This window comes from Sparus aurata, chromosome 17 (assembly GCF_900880675.1).
Source record: "Sparus aurata chromosome 17, fSpaAur1.1, whole genome shotgun sequence".
NCBI lineage: Eukaryota > Metazoa > Chordata > Actinopteri > Spariformes > Sparidae > Sparus > Sparus aurata.
Window position 1 is genome coordinate 37,621,079 of NC_044203.1, and position 17,088 is coordinate 37,638,166.

General features: G+C 39.3%; 1 protein-coding gene across 1 annotated transcript; it reads left to right on the forward strand.

The window, feature by feature from the left end:
- Positions 1-10,622: 10,622 nt before the first annotated feature.
- LOC115567801 (tripartite motif-containing protein 16-like) lies at positions 10,623-13,106 on the forward strand. The gene is made up of 2 exons (XM_030394644.1): positions 10,623-10,643; positions 11,460-13,106. Exons 1-2 carry the CDS (start codon positions 10,623-10,625, stop codon positions 13,104-13,106), a joined length of 1,668 nt encoding a protein of 555 aa, XP_030250504.1.
- Positions 13,107-17,088: the final 3,982 nt, after the last annotated feature.

Sequence of the window (17,088 nt, forward strand, 5' to 3'; positions counted from 1 at the left end):
TTCAATAAATTTAAATCTAAATGTTAAAACTAAATGTCATGGGTGAAACAAAATATTTAGCTAATATGCAAATTCTCACTGCCTGTCACCGGAAGTGCAAAAATAAAAGCTACAGAGTGCTTCAGTGGCTGCTGTAGCTGTCGCTAGCCCTTTTCACACAGAGAGGCCAGATTATCAGTGTTGTTTGTTAACACAGAGCCAAGCAGCACTGGCGTGAAGACGAACTGCTGTGTAATTCAAAGAGAAAGCCGGCACTGCAGCTCCTAAAGAGGCGTGACGGTACGATGTCTGTGTGTTTTTTTCAGGGTGTTTCCTAGGTGTCCCCGTGTTAGTCTAAACATGAACCTGTTGACAGTTTATTATCGTATAGATGCTGTTATAATGTATTGGGATTGAGATCCTGACCCATCAAACATCATGCTGCTTGGCTCTGTGTGAACAAACAATGGCGGAGAATTGGCGAACCGCGGCAATAAGCAGCCTCAGTCAAAAGTTCTACCATCACTATTGTTGCAGAAGCATTGCTGAACCTCTGTATTGCTGCAAAAACGGCCCCACTAATGTTTCAAGCTAAGTTGCTGGACATGGTGGCAGGCAACATGAGAGCACAGTGCAGCGCAATCACTCTGCCTGACTACCCGAAGAAAACCACAGATAGCGCTTGTTGAGCTTCACCGAGATTTTACTTTGGTACTTCCAGTGACTGACAAGAGTAAATTTGCACATACGCGAAATATTTAACTTCACCCCTGATATTTAGATTTAACATTTAGCGTTTAGATTTAACATTTAGAGTTAGATTTAACTTTTAGCATTTATATTTAACTTTAAAATTTGTTTTTATATTTAACTTTAATATTTGTTTTTATGTTTAACATTTAGATTGAACTTTTAGCATTTAACATTTAGATTTAGATTTAACATTTGGATTTAACATTTATGTTCAACATTTAACATTTAGATTTAAATGTAACATTTATATTTCGATTTAACATTTATATTTCGATTTAACATTTATATTTCGATTATACACTTATATTTAACATTTAACTTTTATATTTATATTTAACATTTAGATTTAACATCTATATTTAGATGTAACATTTATATTTTACATTTATATTTAACATTTAACATTTAGATTCATGTTTAACATTTTGATTTAACATTTATGTTTAACATTTAACATTTAGATTTAGATTTAACATTTAGATTTTACTTTCAACTTTTAGTATTTATATTTAAATTTAACATTTAGATTTATATTTAACATTTATATTTAACATTTACATTTAAATTTAACATTTAGATTCAAATTTAACATTTAGATTTACATTTAACACTGATATTATATTTTCACAAGAGATATTCCTGTAAGTCTGGTCAAAATTAACATTAAAAAAATCACATGTGTTTTTTTAATGTGTTTTTTTTGCTAAATGTGGCAGAAAGGTGCTGTTTATTTTAGCATGCTCAACTTTACAATCGGCACCCCATAAGTGAAGGGTAAGCAGGGACAAAGAACCAACAAATGTAGGCATTAAATAACATTAATATCCCAACCTGGCTGTATTCAATGTTACTTGATAGCCTTCACTTGTCTGCAGCGCCCCCCGAAGGATAAAGACTGAAGATGTTCGCCCAACGCTTGGAGGATCTCCTACATTTCTATCTCAGTCTCTTTTGGAGCTTCCTTATATTTAAATGCCACATTAGTTTTTCTCTACACTTTACTTTCATTCCCCACTTTCAGATTTCCATGAGTACATCTGTCCTCACAAGTACTTTGAGAATGTGACATCAGCTGTGTCAGAGCTCAGAGACAAACCACAGGACGTCCTGAGAGAGACATGGACAAACATCTCACTGACAGAGACTGAAGTGGATGTTTTACTGCCACAACCAGAGAACAAGACCAGAGCTGACTTCTTAAGATATTCACGTGAACTCACACTGGATCCAAACACAGATTACAGACATCTGTTACTGTTCGATGGGAACAGAAAAGCAACAAGAACAAAAGTGTTACAGATTCATTCTGATCACCCAGACAGGTTCACTAACAGTAGTCAGGTCCTGAGTGCAGAGAGTCTGACTGGACGGTGTTACTGGGAGGTGGAGTGGGACGATGGAAAGTGTGGAGTTGGTGTCGGAGTCGCCTACAAGAGTATCAGCAGAGATGGGAGCGAGGATGAATGTAGTTTTGGTTGAATGATAAATCTTGGGTGTTGAATTGTTCCAGTAGCAGTTAGCAGTTTTATCACAAAACTCCCGTCTCAGGTCCTCCGTCCTCCAGAGTTGGAGTGTACCTGGATAACAGATCAGGTATTCTGTCCTTCTAAAGTGTCTCTGACACCATGACTCTCCTCCACAGAGTCCAGACCACATTCACTCAGCCTCTCTGTGCTGGACTTCATGTTCCGTACAGAAGCTCTGCTGAGTTCCGTTAACTCAGATAAACAGAAGCTATTAAAGTGACAGGTTTGAAGTTTCTGAGTAAAATAAATGTCTGTTACGACCTGCCACAAACGAGGAAACATAATTGTGATTTAGCTCCACTGACGAGAGTTTTGCAGTAATAAAACTATTTTCTGCAGGAACGAGTCCTGAAACCCAGATGTGAGTTAACTTTTCACTTCTGCTCACTCGTCTCTAAGTCGAAGGAGTTTTTCAAAAGGTTTTCCGTCAGTAAATACTTCACTCTGAAACATTTACATGTCTTAAAACAGCCTCTCTGTGTTCATACTCATGCTCCTGCAAACTACTCAAACATTTATAAATTCATAGTAAAGGGTCTATAGTGCAGGAAGCTTATTGGTGGAGATGTTTAAGTCGTACAACTGTGATTGAGTTTATAACATTAATGTTTCACTTTTATGATACTTTACAGTCTTCAGAGGTTTGTGATCGATCATTAACCAGCTCTGTTGTGCTCACGTCCTGTTCAGCCTCAATCTAAACATTTACTGCTGCAGCTTCACACGAAAAGCTTTAAAAGGTGCAATCGGAAGAATTTTAGTTCAAAACATGTAAACAATGAGTGAACGCTACGATCAGAGTGAAGAACCAACAGTGTAGACTGATTACGTTCGTTATTTCTGTTTGTTATCACATTTTTGCACCAAGTTTTTTATTTGTGCTCTTGACATCAGTGAAAATGAGCTCAGCCTCAATGATTTTTTGAAATTTAAATTAGAGTTTGACCTTGTGGCGACTGGCGGCTCCGACTACAATTTCCTCTTTGATAACCGTCACTGGGCGTCAGGGGCGCCGCCAGGGATTTTGTAATTAGGCCGTTGTATAGACCAGCAAAAAATGTTGATGCTGTTTTATATAAAACTCTGCATTTTAATGATATTTTTGACTATCATTCCCATATTTGTGAAAAGAACAACATGACAGTTACTTGGTTACTGCTCACTGTCTCCCTTGTTGTCCCGGATGCAGGTCCACGACTGTAGACTCACAGGTGGTGTACCATACAGTACATATATGCAGTGTTGGGGAGTAACGAATTACATGTAAGGACGTTACGTAATTTAATTACAAAATTTACGTAATTGTAATCCGTTACATTACTGGGAGAAAATATGTAATTAAATTACAGTTGCTTTTGGAAATTTCAATGATTACAACCTAAGTTACATTTGAAAAAGCTCGGATTTATCAAATAGTTTTTCGCCAGGCTTCCCTGTATTACAGAGGTGGCTCTCTGTTAACCCGGCTAGATCACAATGGTAACTTATGCTTAGCTCATAACCTGGCCCCGACCAGGTTCTGTTCAGAGTTTAATCATAAAATCGGTTATAAATACGCCGCTGTTTAACTATTTAACTCATTTACAGCTGGCGTCACCTTTACTTTGAAAGTCCAGTGGAGCTGGATCAGAACATTTGTACGGAGGGAGAGATCGCGCTGATCCGCTGCTGGTTACTTTCTCTCTGAGCGTCTCCGCCTACAGATGTTCAGCTGAGGGGATACGCTGCTCAGCTGTTGATCCGACTCGCGTCAGGAGGTCATTTATTAGGCTATAGCCTGTTTACTTTTATATACAGCCAGTCACCACTGAAAGAAGTTGTGCGCTCGCAGCAGGACAGATAATTTAACTTAACTAGCGCAGTGCCCGTAAGAAAAGTGTATTCCTATAAAAAAGTGGGAGGTTAAGGAGCTTTTTCATGGATGGCCAAATGAGGCTGTGTTTGAAGGTGGGACGTCAGGGATATTTAGGTTTGTTGTGAAATCTGATATTCCGGGGTATAATTGGCTGTTTTTGACTATTTTTGATTTTGCCATTATATTTCATCTTAAAAACTATTTACTTGGTGTCATTATTTTCAGCACAACCTCACGTGTGACTGTACAGTTATTTTTTTTATTTTGACATACTGTATTAACACAATGGACCTAAAATCACAAAAAAAAACATGAAATCCGAGTAGAAAAAGTTAGATTTTTTTTAACCACAAATATGTTTAACAATCGATTTTTTTTTTTTTTTTTACTAATAATGCAAATATAAATTGTTGTTTATCTAAATATGTGCATACATTTAAAACATTTACAAAGTTATATGTAACTATTTACATTTAAATGCAGGCAATGCTCAGGTCTGCCTGAGCTCCTTCCAGCTGAATGAAGAGCTGCACTGCCTGCTCCACATTCAGCTTCTCCTCATTAAACAAAAAAACGACTCCACTACTCACTAAACACACTACACCAAACACTACATAACACACTAACTACACACTCCAAACACGCTAAATGTCACAAATCTCTCAACTCTCACACACACCGACCGTCGTTGCATGTCAATCATCCGCCTAGGTCCCTCCCACAACTTCCTGTTCCTCAACAACCAAACTTGCTGCTTGGACACTTTCGTGACAAAAGCCCGTTTTTACCGTTTCTTCCTGCACCAGAACCAAAGCAAACGTGACAGCGATGTTCGCGAAAAAGCGTGGCGGACATTATTTACCCTAGGTCCGGTTTTGGACGTGCCGATGCTTCCGGTCCATCGCCTCGGGAGGTGGGCCGTGTAGCTAGCGGCTAGCGGCTAGCTTCATCCACAGATTCCGATTCCACTTTGTTGTCCGCGCGTCTCCGGATCTCCTCAGACCCGAACAGACTCGGTCCGTACTCGTTTAATCTCATTAATCCACAACAGTCAGTTTAGATGCACAGAACAGAACAGAACGGGACCGAACCGCCGGCAAAATCCCGGTCCAGCTCGCGCCGCTGCAGGTATAAATCTGCTTGTTTCTTAAGGTGGGGGGTCGCGGTGGGCTCTGGTCAGTCTGATCCTGATCCGCCTGATCCTGATCCGCAGAGATATTTGACGAACACACACACACACACACACACACACACACACACAGAGGTTACTCTATTTATAGATAGATGTGGCCATGAATAAATTCATTGTTTCGCCTGTTATGTGTTGCCCAAACGCAAATCTTGAGTAGTCTACTCTGTTTTCTCACATTTAAAAAGGTCTTTGTACAGAGACAACATGAGATTTGCTTGTAGCTACAGCACCTAAAAAACCCACTGTAACCTATTTTAATATGCACACCAGCCTCGCTTTCAATAAAACACACACTGGCATTTTATGATTGCAATCAGTGAAATATATGAAAACAATATAAAACACAGTTTAAAACAGTTGTTGTTGCTCTAAAGCTTCATATTTAAAAGCAGCTCAGTGTAGAGCTGTCAGAAATTAAAATCAGCCTCCTCTTGTCATATTTGCAGCAACACTGTTGCTTCAGGCTGTGATCAGGCTTTTTTTGTATCCTCATACTCTCTCCATTAAAACAACCTGCTCCTCTTGGCTGAAATCAGCCCGTTGTCGCTCCATTTAGTGAGGAAGTGAGCCTCCTTCAGTACAGGCCTAAGGTCAGACTCATAATATATGGTTAAACCTTTGAACTGAAAGGTTTGTCACACTATAGGTCTTAAAATGTGAAAATGGTTAGCAGTTGAGAGATCTCATTCAAAATTAAGAAAAGTAATCAAAATGTAATCAAATGTAGCCTAATTAGTTACATTACTTTGAGAAAGTAATTGAAATAGTTACACTACTATTACATTTTCAACAGGGTAACTTGTAATTGTAACCAACTACATTTCCAAAGTAATCTTCCCAACACTGCATATATGAGGCTATATGGTCGTTGTGATTTAATCTTCTGATTTCCATAAATCTGATTTCAGTTTTTAGATTTAGATATTAGCATCATAGAAATCTTGAAATTGGAATGATTCGCTGATACCAAACACGTCATGCTAGCTTACTGGGAAAGGAGCTAAATATCACTCCAAATCTGAACTGTTTTTACAGCGAGGTCCGCGACCTCAATGTGAAATGATAACTTGTAATAATAACTTTGAGTCAGCACTTGATGAGGGATGAGATGAGGATGAGGAACCTGCTGCTGCTCAAACTGAGAAACTAGATCCATGTCTGTCTGACTGCCTTCAATCTTTACAACTACTGATATTATCATCAGCTTTAACTGTTCTTAAACTGTGTTAGCTGTGAACTGTGCTCACCTTTCTTTTGAAAGAAATGTGTGAGGAGTTGTCTTCAAATCAAATCAATTTTATTTATATAGCCCAAAATCACAATCACATTGCCTCAGTGGGCTTTACAGTGGGCTTCCTCTCTTTGCTTTCTTTCTCTTTCTGCCTTTCCTTTCGTTTAAGGCTCCCTGACTTTGTTTTCTTGGGTAAAGACATGTTGATGAGCAGCAGCCGCTCCGCTTGTTAAGGTGTTTGTGACGCATCTTCCCGCTCCTGCAGCTGCAGGTGGACTGAACCATTCTGTACTGTGAGGGGTGAGAGGGGCCTCAGACAGCCTCCACTATTTTTTATACAGAGTAAAGTCTCTCATCAGGTTTATTCTGCCAATTTTGAGTTAGTTATGACAATAATTACTTAGAAATAAAAAATGAAATAAAAACAACATTTTTATTTCAGGCCTTTCGAGGACCTCCTCCCCCATTGCGGCCTGGTAATCAGTCCCACTTTTCCCCAGTTCGACGCCCCTGCTGGGCGTCTATTGGCATGATGGATCAGTAAACATGACGTCTGTAAAGTTTCTCCACTGATCACATCATAAATCTGGAAACTCAAAGAAGGCTTGTGTCATTGATCCTCTATTGTCGGGACGAGAGACTATAAGATACATTTTGACTTCTTGCCCTATAAATATGACTTTTTGTCTCATGATAATGACTTTTTATGTTATAATGTTGATGTTTATTAATCTGGATATCAACCTTTTATTTAATAATTATAACTTATATTTTTGACTAGTTTATCACATGTTGACATCCTATTCCATACATTTCTAAATAACTATGACTTTTTGTCTTATTTCTACTTTTCATCCCATTATTATGACTTTTGGATGATACTTCTGACTTTGTATTTCATAGACTTTCCTTTTTACTAATAATTTAGATTTTTAAATCTCATAATTAGGATTTTATCATATTTACAACTTACTACTTAAGAGTCACGCAAATGCAATTCTGGGAAATGTGGGGAGGCACTTTTGACGTTATTCATTAACAGAGCAAGAGGACATAAATACTGTGCGGGTCCAAACAGGGAGGAGTGGGACGCTATAAATTCTGTCCGAGCTGTGAAACAAAGCAGATTATAATCCAACATGTTCTCTGGCAGCAAGTCTTCAGGTCAGTGTATAGTTACAGTTATATAGTTATATAATTTCCGAAGCAAACTTACTTTTTATGTCTCTACATTTCTGCGACTGCTTCAGAAGTTTAACTGCAGATATCGCCACAATCACAACATGGATCTACTTCCTGATCTTTGCCGCTGTGTGAGTCACTCTGTGGCTTGTTTACAGCACAGATAACATTTATGTGACTGATGTGTTCCTCTGACAGGCACTCCAAACCACAACTACGACCTGTCAGGGTCAGACCTGACGAGGCTCTTCAACTCTCCGGTGTACAAGGCTGAGAGGATGAAGAGGCCGCTGGGGGGAAGTTCCTCTGTGGCGGGACTAATCAGCCACTCTGGAGTCAGGTCAGTCTGCAGCACCTGTGGTTCTGATACAGGTTCAGATTCTTCACAGGTGGAAGATGACAATGGATGACAGGTTTTCTGTCCTTAGTAAGTCAGAAGTTCAGAAGTTTATGTACAACATGAAAGACTTGGCCACCTGTTGAATTCATACTCAGAACACAGGGGGCAGTATATCAGGCTAAACGCTAACTGCTGCTAACTGTTGCTGCAGTTAGCTTGTTGGCTCGGTTAGCCTTTCATCTGGGAGTCTGATTGGGGAGCTTGGAGCCCCAGGGGAGTGTTGGTGTATCAGGGCGAGCACATTAGCTTTGCTTTAGCATGCTAACTTCAGTGAATATCTCCAAAGCACAACACAACACAACACACAGACAGCATCACTTCAGAACTGTTATCTCTTCACAGTGTGTAGGTTGTGTTGTGTTTCCAACATTACACATGGACACACAGCTGTACAGGTACCTCCCACACCTTGATAAGAAGTTTGTTTGTTCCTCAGAGTGACGCTAGCCAACGGCTCTCAGTGGCTCATCCACAAAGGAAAAGGATACGGCATCTCTTCTGACACGGTGGTCGTCGACGCTCAGCACATGAGTCGACATTGGACAGTAAATGTTCATGTAAATGTTCATGTTTCATAACAGATCACAGGATGAAGGCTCAGACTCTTCTGATCCGCTGTTTCTCTCCTCGCAGGTTGTTAAAGAAGGGGACTTCATGGGGAGGAAGACCGTCGCTGACTTTGTGGCGACCGGCGGCTCCGACTACAATTTCCTCTTTGATAACTGTCACCGGGCATCTATTCGCATGATGAATCAGTAAACATGACATCTGTGAAGTTTCTCTGCTGATCACATAATAAATGTGGAAACTCAAAGAAGACTTGTGTAATTGATCCTCCTGTCGGGACGAGAGACTATCTTATAAGACATCCAAACCGCGGCAATAAGCAGCCACAGTCAAAAGTTCTACCGTCACTGTTGTTGCAGAAGCATTGCTGAACCTCTGTATTGCTGCAAAAAAGGCCCTACTAATGTTTCCAGCTAAGTTGCTGGACATGGTGGCAGGCAACATGAGAGCACAGTGCAGCGCAATCACTCCGCCTGATTACCAGAGAGACCACGAATACTGCTTGTAGAGTTTCAATGAGATTTTATTTTGGTACTTCCAGTGACTGACAGTGTAAATTTGCACATAAGCGAAATATTTAACTTCACCCCTAATATTTAGATTTAGCATTTAGATTTAGATTTAACTTTTATCATTCATATTTCAATTTAGTATTTGTATTTATAATCAACATTCATATTATATTTAACATTTATATTTATATTCAAAATGTATACTGAACATTTAACATTTAGATTTAAATATAACGTTTATATTTATGTTCAACATTTAGATCTAACATTTAGATTTAGATTTAGACCTTACATTTAGATATAACATTTAACATTTAGATTTAAATTTAACATTTACATTTGTATTTAATATCAAGATTTATATGTAACATTTAACTTTTAGCCTTTAGATTTAACATTTAGATTTAACTTTTAGCATTTATATTTAAATTTAACATTTGTATTTATATTTAACATTTATATTTATATTTAACATTAACATTTAACATTTAGATTTAAATTTAACATTTAAATTTGTATTTAACATTTAGATTTATATGTGACATTTAAAATTTAGATTAAATTTAACATTTAGATTTACATTTTTTATTTAGATTTAACTTTTACCCTTTATATTAAATTCAACATTTGTATTTATATTCAACATTTATATTTATATTGAAATTTTATAGTAAGATTTAACATTTATATTCAACATTTAGATTTAAATTTAACATTCATATTTATATTAACATTTAGTTTTAACATTTAGATTTAGATTTAACTTAACATTTAGATTCAAATTTAACATTTAGATTTAGATTTTTTATTTAGATTTAACATTGACATTATATCTTTACGAGGGTTATTGCTGTAAATAAACAGTTTTTTTAATACACTAACGAATTGCTAAATATTTACGGTGGATTTACAACAGTATTCTACTGTATTTTATAATAATTGTAAAATACTGTTAAATAGTCATCCCTCACATGTAAATTAACAGTTAAATCAGTTGTTTAACAGTAGATAGCTGTAATTTAACAGCATAAAACAGTATTTGTAATAAATTGCTGTAAGTTTAAGGTGGATTACAAAAGTATCTTTTAAAATAATTGTAAAATACTATTAAATATTCATACTTACATGTAAATTAACAGTCAATGCTCAGTTAACAATAAGAAACTGTAATTTAACAGCATAAAACAGTATTTTCTGTCAAGCAGTGGAGACATGTGCTAACATCGCTTCTCAAGTCCAGTCATTACCCATCAGCATTTTACTGATCATTGTGGGCTTATATTTCTATTTGATGATAGCACTTCTTTACTGATCAAACTCCTCAAACTATTCATTTTTGAGTGGCAATATGTAACCTAACTGGCTGTTCCTGAACTTGACTTTGGAGAGCACAGCTCCGTTATATCATTCAAGCCAGAGAAGTCCATGTGGATTTCAACAGAGCAGGTAAAGGAAAGTTAGGCTGTTCTCCCGAAATTGGTAGTGTCCAGTGTTGTTTTGTCTGCATGATTATTGAACTGCAGATCTCCTACATTTCTATCTTGGTCTCTTTTGGAGCTTCCTTGTATTTAAACGCCTCATTAGTTTTTCACTACACCTTTATTCCCGTCCTTCAGACCATGTTGAAGAATAAAATATTTTCCACTGATGCGATCTCTCTCTGTTTCCTTCTACAGTCAGACTTCTATCACAGTGTGAAGATATCTGACAGTTTCAGGGGATCCGGTGACGTTCAGAGGTTGAAATCTCTCAGAAGTCGTCGACACTAAAAGACAGACGGGACGACATCATTTTAATCAAGACAAGCAGAAATCATCAGCTTCATTAGTGTTTGTTTGGTTCATGATTCTCAGTGACTGCAGGCTTCAGTTTTACTGTGACTTATTGAAGTCTGCTTGTTAATAAAATACAAGAAATATCAAATGCAAAAATAAACAAAGATTTGTTTGATTCATAGATTTAAGTTTTTGAAGAAATGAACTTCGGGAGCAGCTGATCTGGTTCGTTCACGTCCTTCTGGATTCTATTTAATGAAATTTGTTTGAAATGTTGGTTTGACAGAGTTGATCATTAAAGATGTCAGAAAAACAATGTAGATATATTCTGATGGTTCAGTTTGGTGTCTCCATTTGTAGGTCAACTGTTTTTTACCATTAGAGAGAAAACTGAGGAAGATCGATCAGTTGGAGCCGAGAAGTGTTTCACAACTTAAAACTGAAATATTCACAGATTCAGGTTTTAACTGAGGCTTGTTTGTCGAAGAGAAGAAAAAAATTATCTTGTCCGATCTGTTTGGATCTACTGAAAGATTCGGTGACTACTCCCTGTGGACACAGCTACTGCAAGAACTGTTTTAACAATCACTGGGACACAGAGGATGAGAGGAGGATCTACAGCTGCCCTCAGTGCAGGAAGAGCTTCACACCGAGGCCTGAGCTGCTGAAAAACACCATGTTAGCAGCTTTAGTGGAGCAGCTGAAGAAGACTGGACTCCAAGCTGCTCCTGCTGATCTCTGCTATGCTGGACCTGAAGATGTGGCCTGTGATGTCTGCACTGGGAGGAAACTGAGAGCAGTTAAGTCCTGTTTATCCTGTCCGGCCTCTTACTGTGAGAAACACCTGCAGCCTCATTATCAATCAGCTGCTTTAAAGAAACACAAGCTGGTGGAGCCGTCAGAGAAGCTCCAGGAGAAAATCTGCTCTCGTCATGATGAGGTGATGAAGATGTTCTGTCGTACTGATCAGCAGTGTATCTGTTATCTCTGCTCTGTGGACGAACATAAAGGCCACGACACAGTGTCAGCTGCAGCAGAGAGGACTGAGAGGCAGAGAGAGCTGGAGGGGAGTCGACACAACATCCAGCAGAGAATCCAGGACAGAGAGGAAGATGTGAAGCTGCTTCAACAGGAGGTGGAGGCCATCAATGGCTCTGCTGATAAAGCAGTGGAGCACAGTGAGAAGATCTTCACCCAGCTGATCCGTCTCATGGAGGAAAGACGCTCTGACGTGAAGCAGCAGGTCAGATCCCAGCAGGAAACTGAAGTGAGTCGAGTCAAAGAGCTTCAGGAGAAGCTGGAGCAGGAGATCACTGAGCTGAAGAGGAAAGACGCTGAGCTGAAGAAGCTCTCACACACAGAGGATCACAACCAGTTTCTACACAACTACCCCTCACTGTCAGCACTCAGTGAGTCTACACACTCATCCAGCATCAAGATCCGTCCTCTCAAGTACTTTGAGGATGTGACAGCAGCTGTGTCAGAGGTCAGAGACAAACTACAGGACGTCCTGAGAGAGACATGGACCAACATCTCACTGACAGAGACTGAAGTGGATGTTTTACTGTCACAACCAGAGAACAAGACCAGAGCTGACTTCTTAAGATATTCATGTGAACTCACACTGGATCCAAACACAGCAAACAGACTGCTGTTATTATCTGAGGGGAACAGAAAAGCAACATTAATGATTGGACAACAGTCTATTTCTGATCACCCCGACAGATTCACTTGGTATTCTCAGGTCCTGAGTAGAGAGAGTCTGACTGGACGTTGTTACTGGGAGGTGGAGTGGAGAGGAGCAGGAGTTTGTGTAGCCGTCGCATACAAGAATATCAGGAGAGCAGGGAGCTCAGATGAATGTGGATTTGGACACAATGACAAATCTTGGTCATTATATTGTGACCCAAATATTTGTGAGTTTTGGTACAACAATGTCCACACTCCCATCTCAGGTCCTCAGTCCTCCAGAGTTGGAGTGTACCTGGATCACAGTGCAGGTATTCTGTCCTTCCACAGAGTCTCTGACACCATGACTCTCCTCCACAGAGTCCAGACCACATTCACTCAACCTCTCTGTGCTGGACTTTATGTTCCTTACAGAAGCTCTGCTGAGTTGTGTAAACTCAAATAGACAGAAGCTATTAAAGTGACAGGTTTGAAGTTTCTGAGTAAAATAAATGTCTGTTACGACCTGCCACACACGAGGAAACATAATCGTGATTTAGCTCCACTGACGAGAGTTTTGCAGTAATAAAACTATTTTCTGCAGGAACGAGTCCTGAAACCCAGATGTGAGTTAACTTTTCACTTCTGCTCACTCGTCTCAAAGATGAAGGAGTTTTTCCAAAGGTTTTCTGTCAGTAAATACTTTACACTGAAACATTTACATGTCTTAAAAACAGCCTCTCTGTGTTCATACTCGTGCTCCTGCAAACTACTCAAACTTTTATAAATTCATAGTGAAGGGTCTATAGTGCAGGACGCTTATTGGTGGAGATGTTAAAATCGTGTTGTTATAGCCATTTTTCAGATTTGCATCATTGATTTACAATTATGTTGAGGCATCATGCATTTTCTGATGTGAATGCTGATCATGTGTTGGAATGTACTGTGTTGAGGTTTCTGTTTTGTTGGTGTTATTATGATGTTTATGATGATCTGATGTCTGATAGTGTGATGTGATCTGTAGGCGTGGTATGCCCTTTGATTTAGGACAGGTGAACAGGTGTTTATTGGAGTGGAAGGGCAAACAACACGAGACCCTTTGGCTGAAGCTGAATGCATTCATGATCATTCTGTTATCATCCTTCAATAAAGGCCAAACGTGACATTAAGAACTTGAGAGCGCGCTGGTTTACTGACCGCTCCAAACAACTGTGATTGAGTTGATAAGGTAAATGTTTTACTTCTGTGATACTGAAACAACAGTGGTGACTGATTATGTGTGTTGTTTCTGTTTGTTATCACATTTTTGCACCAAGTTTTTAATTTGTGTTCGCGACATCAGTGAAAGCTCAGCCTCAGTGATCTTTTGAGATTTAAAAAAAGTTTGACTTTGTGGCGACCGGCGGCTCCGACTACAATTTCCTCTTTAATAACTGTCACCGGGCGTCTATTCGCAAAATGAATCAGTAAACTTGACGTCTGTGAAGTTTCTCTGCTCTCATTGATCCTCTCTTATAAGATACATTTTGACTTCTTACCTTTTAATTATGACTTTTATCTGATACTGAAACTGACAAGCAGCAGCGGACAACCTCACATCGCTTTTGTGATATGAAAAGCAAGAGTTGCACCTTTGAAAGTAGTGACAATCCAAAGGCTGGAGCTTGCAGCCGCTGTCCTTGCCTCTCGGATCAACAGAATGCTAAAGAAAGAGAGTGTGTGTGTGTGTGTGTGTGTGTGTGTGTGTGTGTGTGTGTGTGTGTGTGTGTGTGGCAGCAGCTGCAGCAGCAACAGCTGAGTGGCACACCTGAGAGGGATCATCTCATCATGACTGCCTATTTCTACCTGGTCTCTCCACCACCAGACTCTTGCATCCTATACGGTGGCTTGATGATGCTGCTGCTTAGTGTTTCCTGCTTTCTTGGTTTTGTGCTCATGCCATTTCTCTTCATTGCATTCCACAGAGGTCTCCAGGGCAGTATCCACTCTCTGTGCTGGTGTTCTCCTGAGTCCCTCCACACCAGCCCTATTCAACCCTCCTTCCCTGCCTGCCTTCCTGCTTGCTTACCGGCTAGCTCTCAGCTCGGCTCTTGAAATTCAAAGGAAGTCTTAGACACTTGAGCCTACAGAAGAAAGCAAGTCACTCTCTGGACACATCTGTTAAATCAGACCTTACTGGGCAAAAACTGTCTGTGGAGGATGTTGCAGAGGCTGAGAAGTAGCTTGTGTCCTACATCCAACAGCATTCCTTCCGAGACAAGGTGACTTCTTTGCAGGCGATGGCATGGTACTGCGATGAAACAAAAGATGGCCATCCTACCTCTAATGCGTTTAACACCTGATTTGCCAACATTTACCCATACTGGGTTAGACTACTTTGGTCCTATTGAAGTCAAGAGTGGCCGCAGCAGAGTGAGGAGGTATGGGGCCTTGTTTATGTGCCTTGCTAGTAGAGCCGTACACCTGTAAATGACCTCCTCCCTGAAAACAGACTCCTGTATTTCTGCACTCCAGAGATTTTTCTGCAGACGAGGCCAGTTGAAGGAGATTGTCTCTGACAACGGAACAAATTTCATTGGAACACAGCGCGAACTTCAAGAAGCCCTTACTCACCTTAACCTTAATAAGATCCAGTATTCGATTCACGCTGAAGGTATCAAGTGGACATTCAATCCTCCCTATGGTTCTCATCACGGAGGTGTGTGGGAGCGCCTCATCCGAATAGTCAAAAAGATCCTCTGCTCAATCACAAAGGAACAAACACTGGATGACGAAAGTCTCCAAACGGATCTGTGTGAGCTGGAGGCAGTCATCATTAACCGTCCCATCACAGTAGTATCAGAAGATGTGAAAGACCCGGAACCTTTAACACCTAACCACCTGCTTCAACTGAGAGGAATGCCCACTCTTCCACCTGGACTCTTATTCCAGAAGGAGATGGAAACAGGTCCAATATATATCAGACCTATCTAAATGCTGGACACGGGAGCACCTTCCATTGATGCAGGAGAGACAGAAATGGAATGAGTTCTAAAGAAATCTGAAGCTTGGAAACATAGTGCTGATCATTGATGAAAGCTTAGCACGCAACTCCTGGTCAATGAGACGCATCAGACACTTTTCCAGACAAAAAGTGACATGTACGCACAGTCAGGGTCAAGACACCAAATGGCACGTTGGAAAGGCCCATTACTAAGCTGTGTCTCCTGAAAGACATGAGCTCAATCAGACCTGACCGACTAACCTACTCCCTTAAGTATTTACAGTACATTGCCACTACCCTAAAATCCCTACCTTGATAAACTACCGTGAATTATATTATATATATATTATATTATTTTGACTCTAAATGACGAGCTATAAAGACTTGTATAGAGTATTCATGATGTTTTATGAAGTATCAAGAGACATATGTATATTTCTGAACTGCTGACACTGATTTACTTTTGAAATGAATCGAAAGGAAATGAAAATGAATTGTGAAATGTACTCTTGAATGCTTATCTCGAATATGCTTGTTGGAGATTCCTGAGAAAAAAAGGAACCTATTTTTATTTTTTGAATATTTAAGAATTAACTTATGAACTCGTTATGAACTCTTGATGAAATTAACTATTGAAACTTTGAAGGACTTTTGATTTTTCTTTTTTGAAGGAGAAAAAATGGACACTCGACAATCTTAAATGTTGTCACCAAGGACTTTTGAGTTCATGGCTCCTCATGAATGTATATATGTATGAATTGCCTTATAACGGTCAATTAGGAGCCGGAGTGTTGAAGCCATTTTTCAGATTTGCCCTTTTGAGTCACAATTATGTTGAGTCACAATCATGCATTTTCTGATGTGAATGCTGATCATGTGTTGGAATGTACTGTGTTGAGGTTTCTGTTTTGTTGGTGTTATTATGATGTTTATGATGATCTGATGTCTGATAGTGTGATGTGATCTGTAGGCGTGGTATGCCCTTTGATTTAGGACAGGTGAACAGGTGTTTATTGGAGTGGAAGGGCAAACAACACGAGACCCTTTGGCTGAAGGTGAATGTATTCATGATCATTCTGTTATCATCCTTCAATAAAGGCCAAACGTGACATTAAGGAAACGTGAGAGCGCGCTGGTTTACTGACCGCTCCAAACAACTGTGATTGAGTTGATAAGGTAAATGTTTTACTTCTATGATACTTTACAGACTTCAGAGGTTTATGATCGATCATTAATCAGCTCTGTTGTGCTCACGTCCTGTTCAGTGTTGATCTGAACATTTACTGCTGCAGCTTCACAAGAAAAGCTTTTAAAGGTGCAATATATAAGATCTTTTTTTTTCAAAACATGTAAACAATGAGTGAACGCTACAATCAGAGAGGGAAGAAACAACAGTGGTGACTGTTTATGTGTGTTGTTTCTGTTTGTCATCACATTTTTGCACCAAGTTTTTAATTTGTGCTCT

Excerpts from the sequence above, each read along its gene's own strand:
- LOC115567801 (XM_030394644.1), top strand. The coding sequence starts at position 10,623 with ATGTGGATTTCAACAGAGCAG. Across the intron at positions 10,644-11,459 it reads TGTGGATTTCAACAGAGCAG|AGAAGAAAAAAATTATCTTG; the intron begins GTAAAGGAAAGT and ends TGTTTGTCGAAG.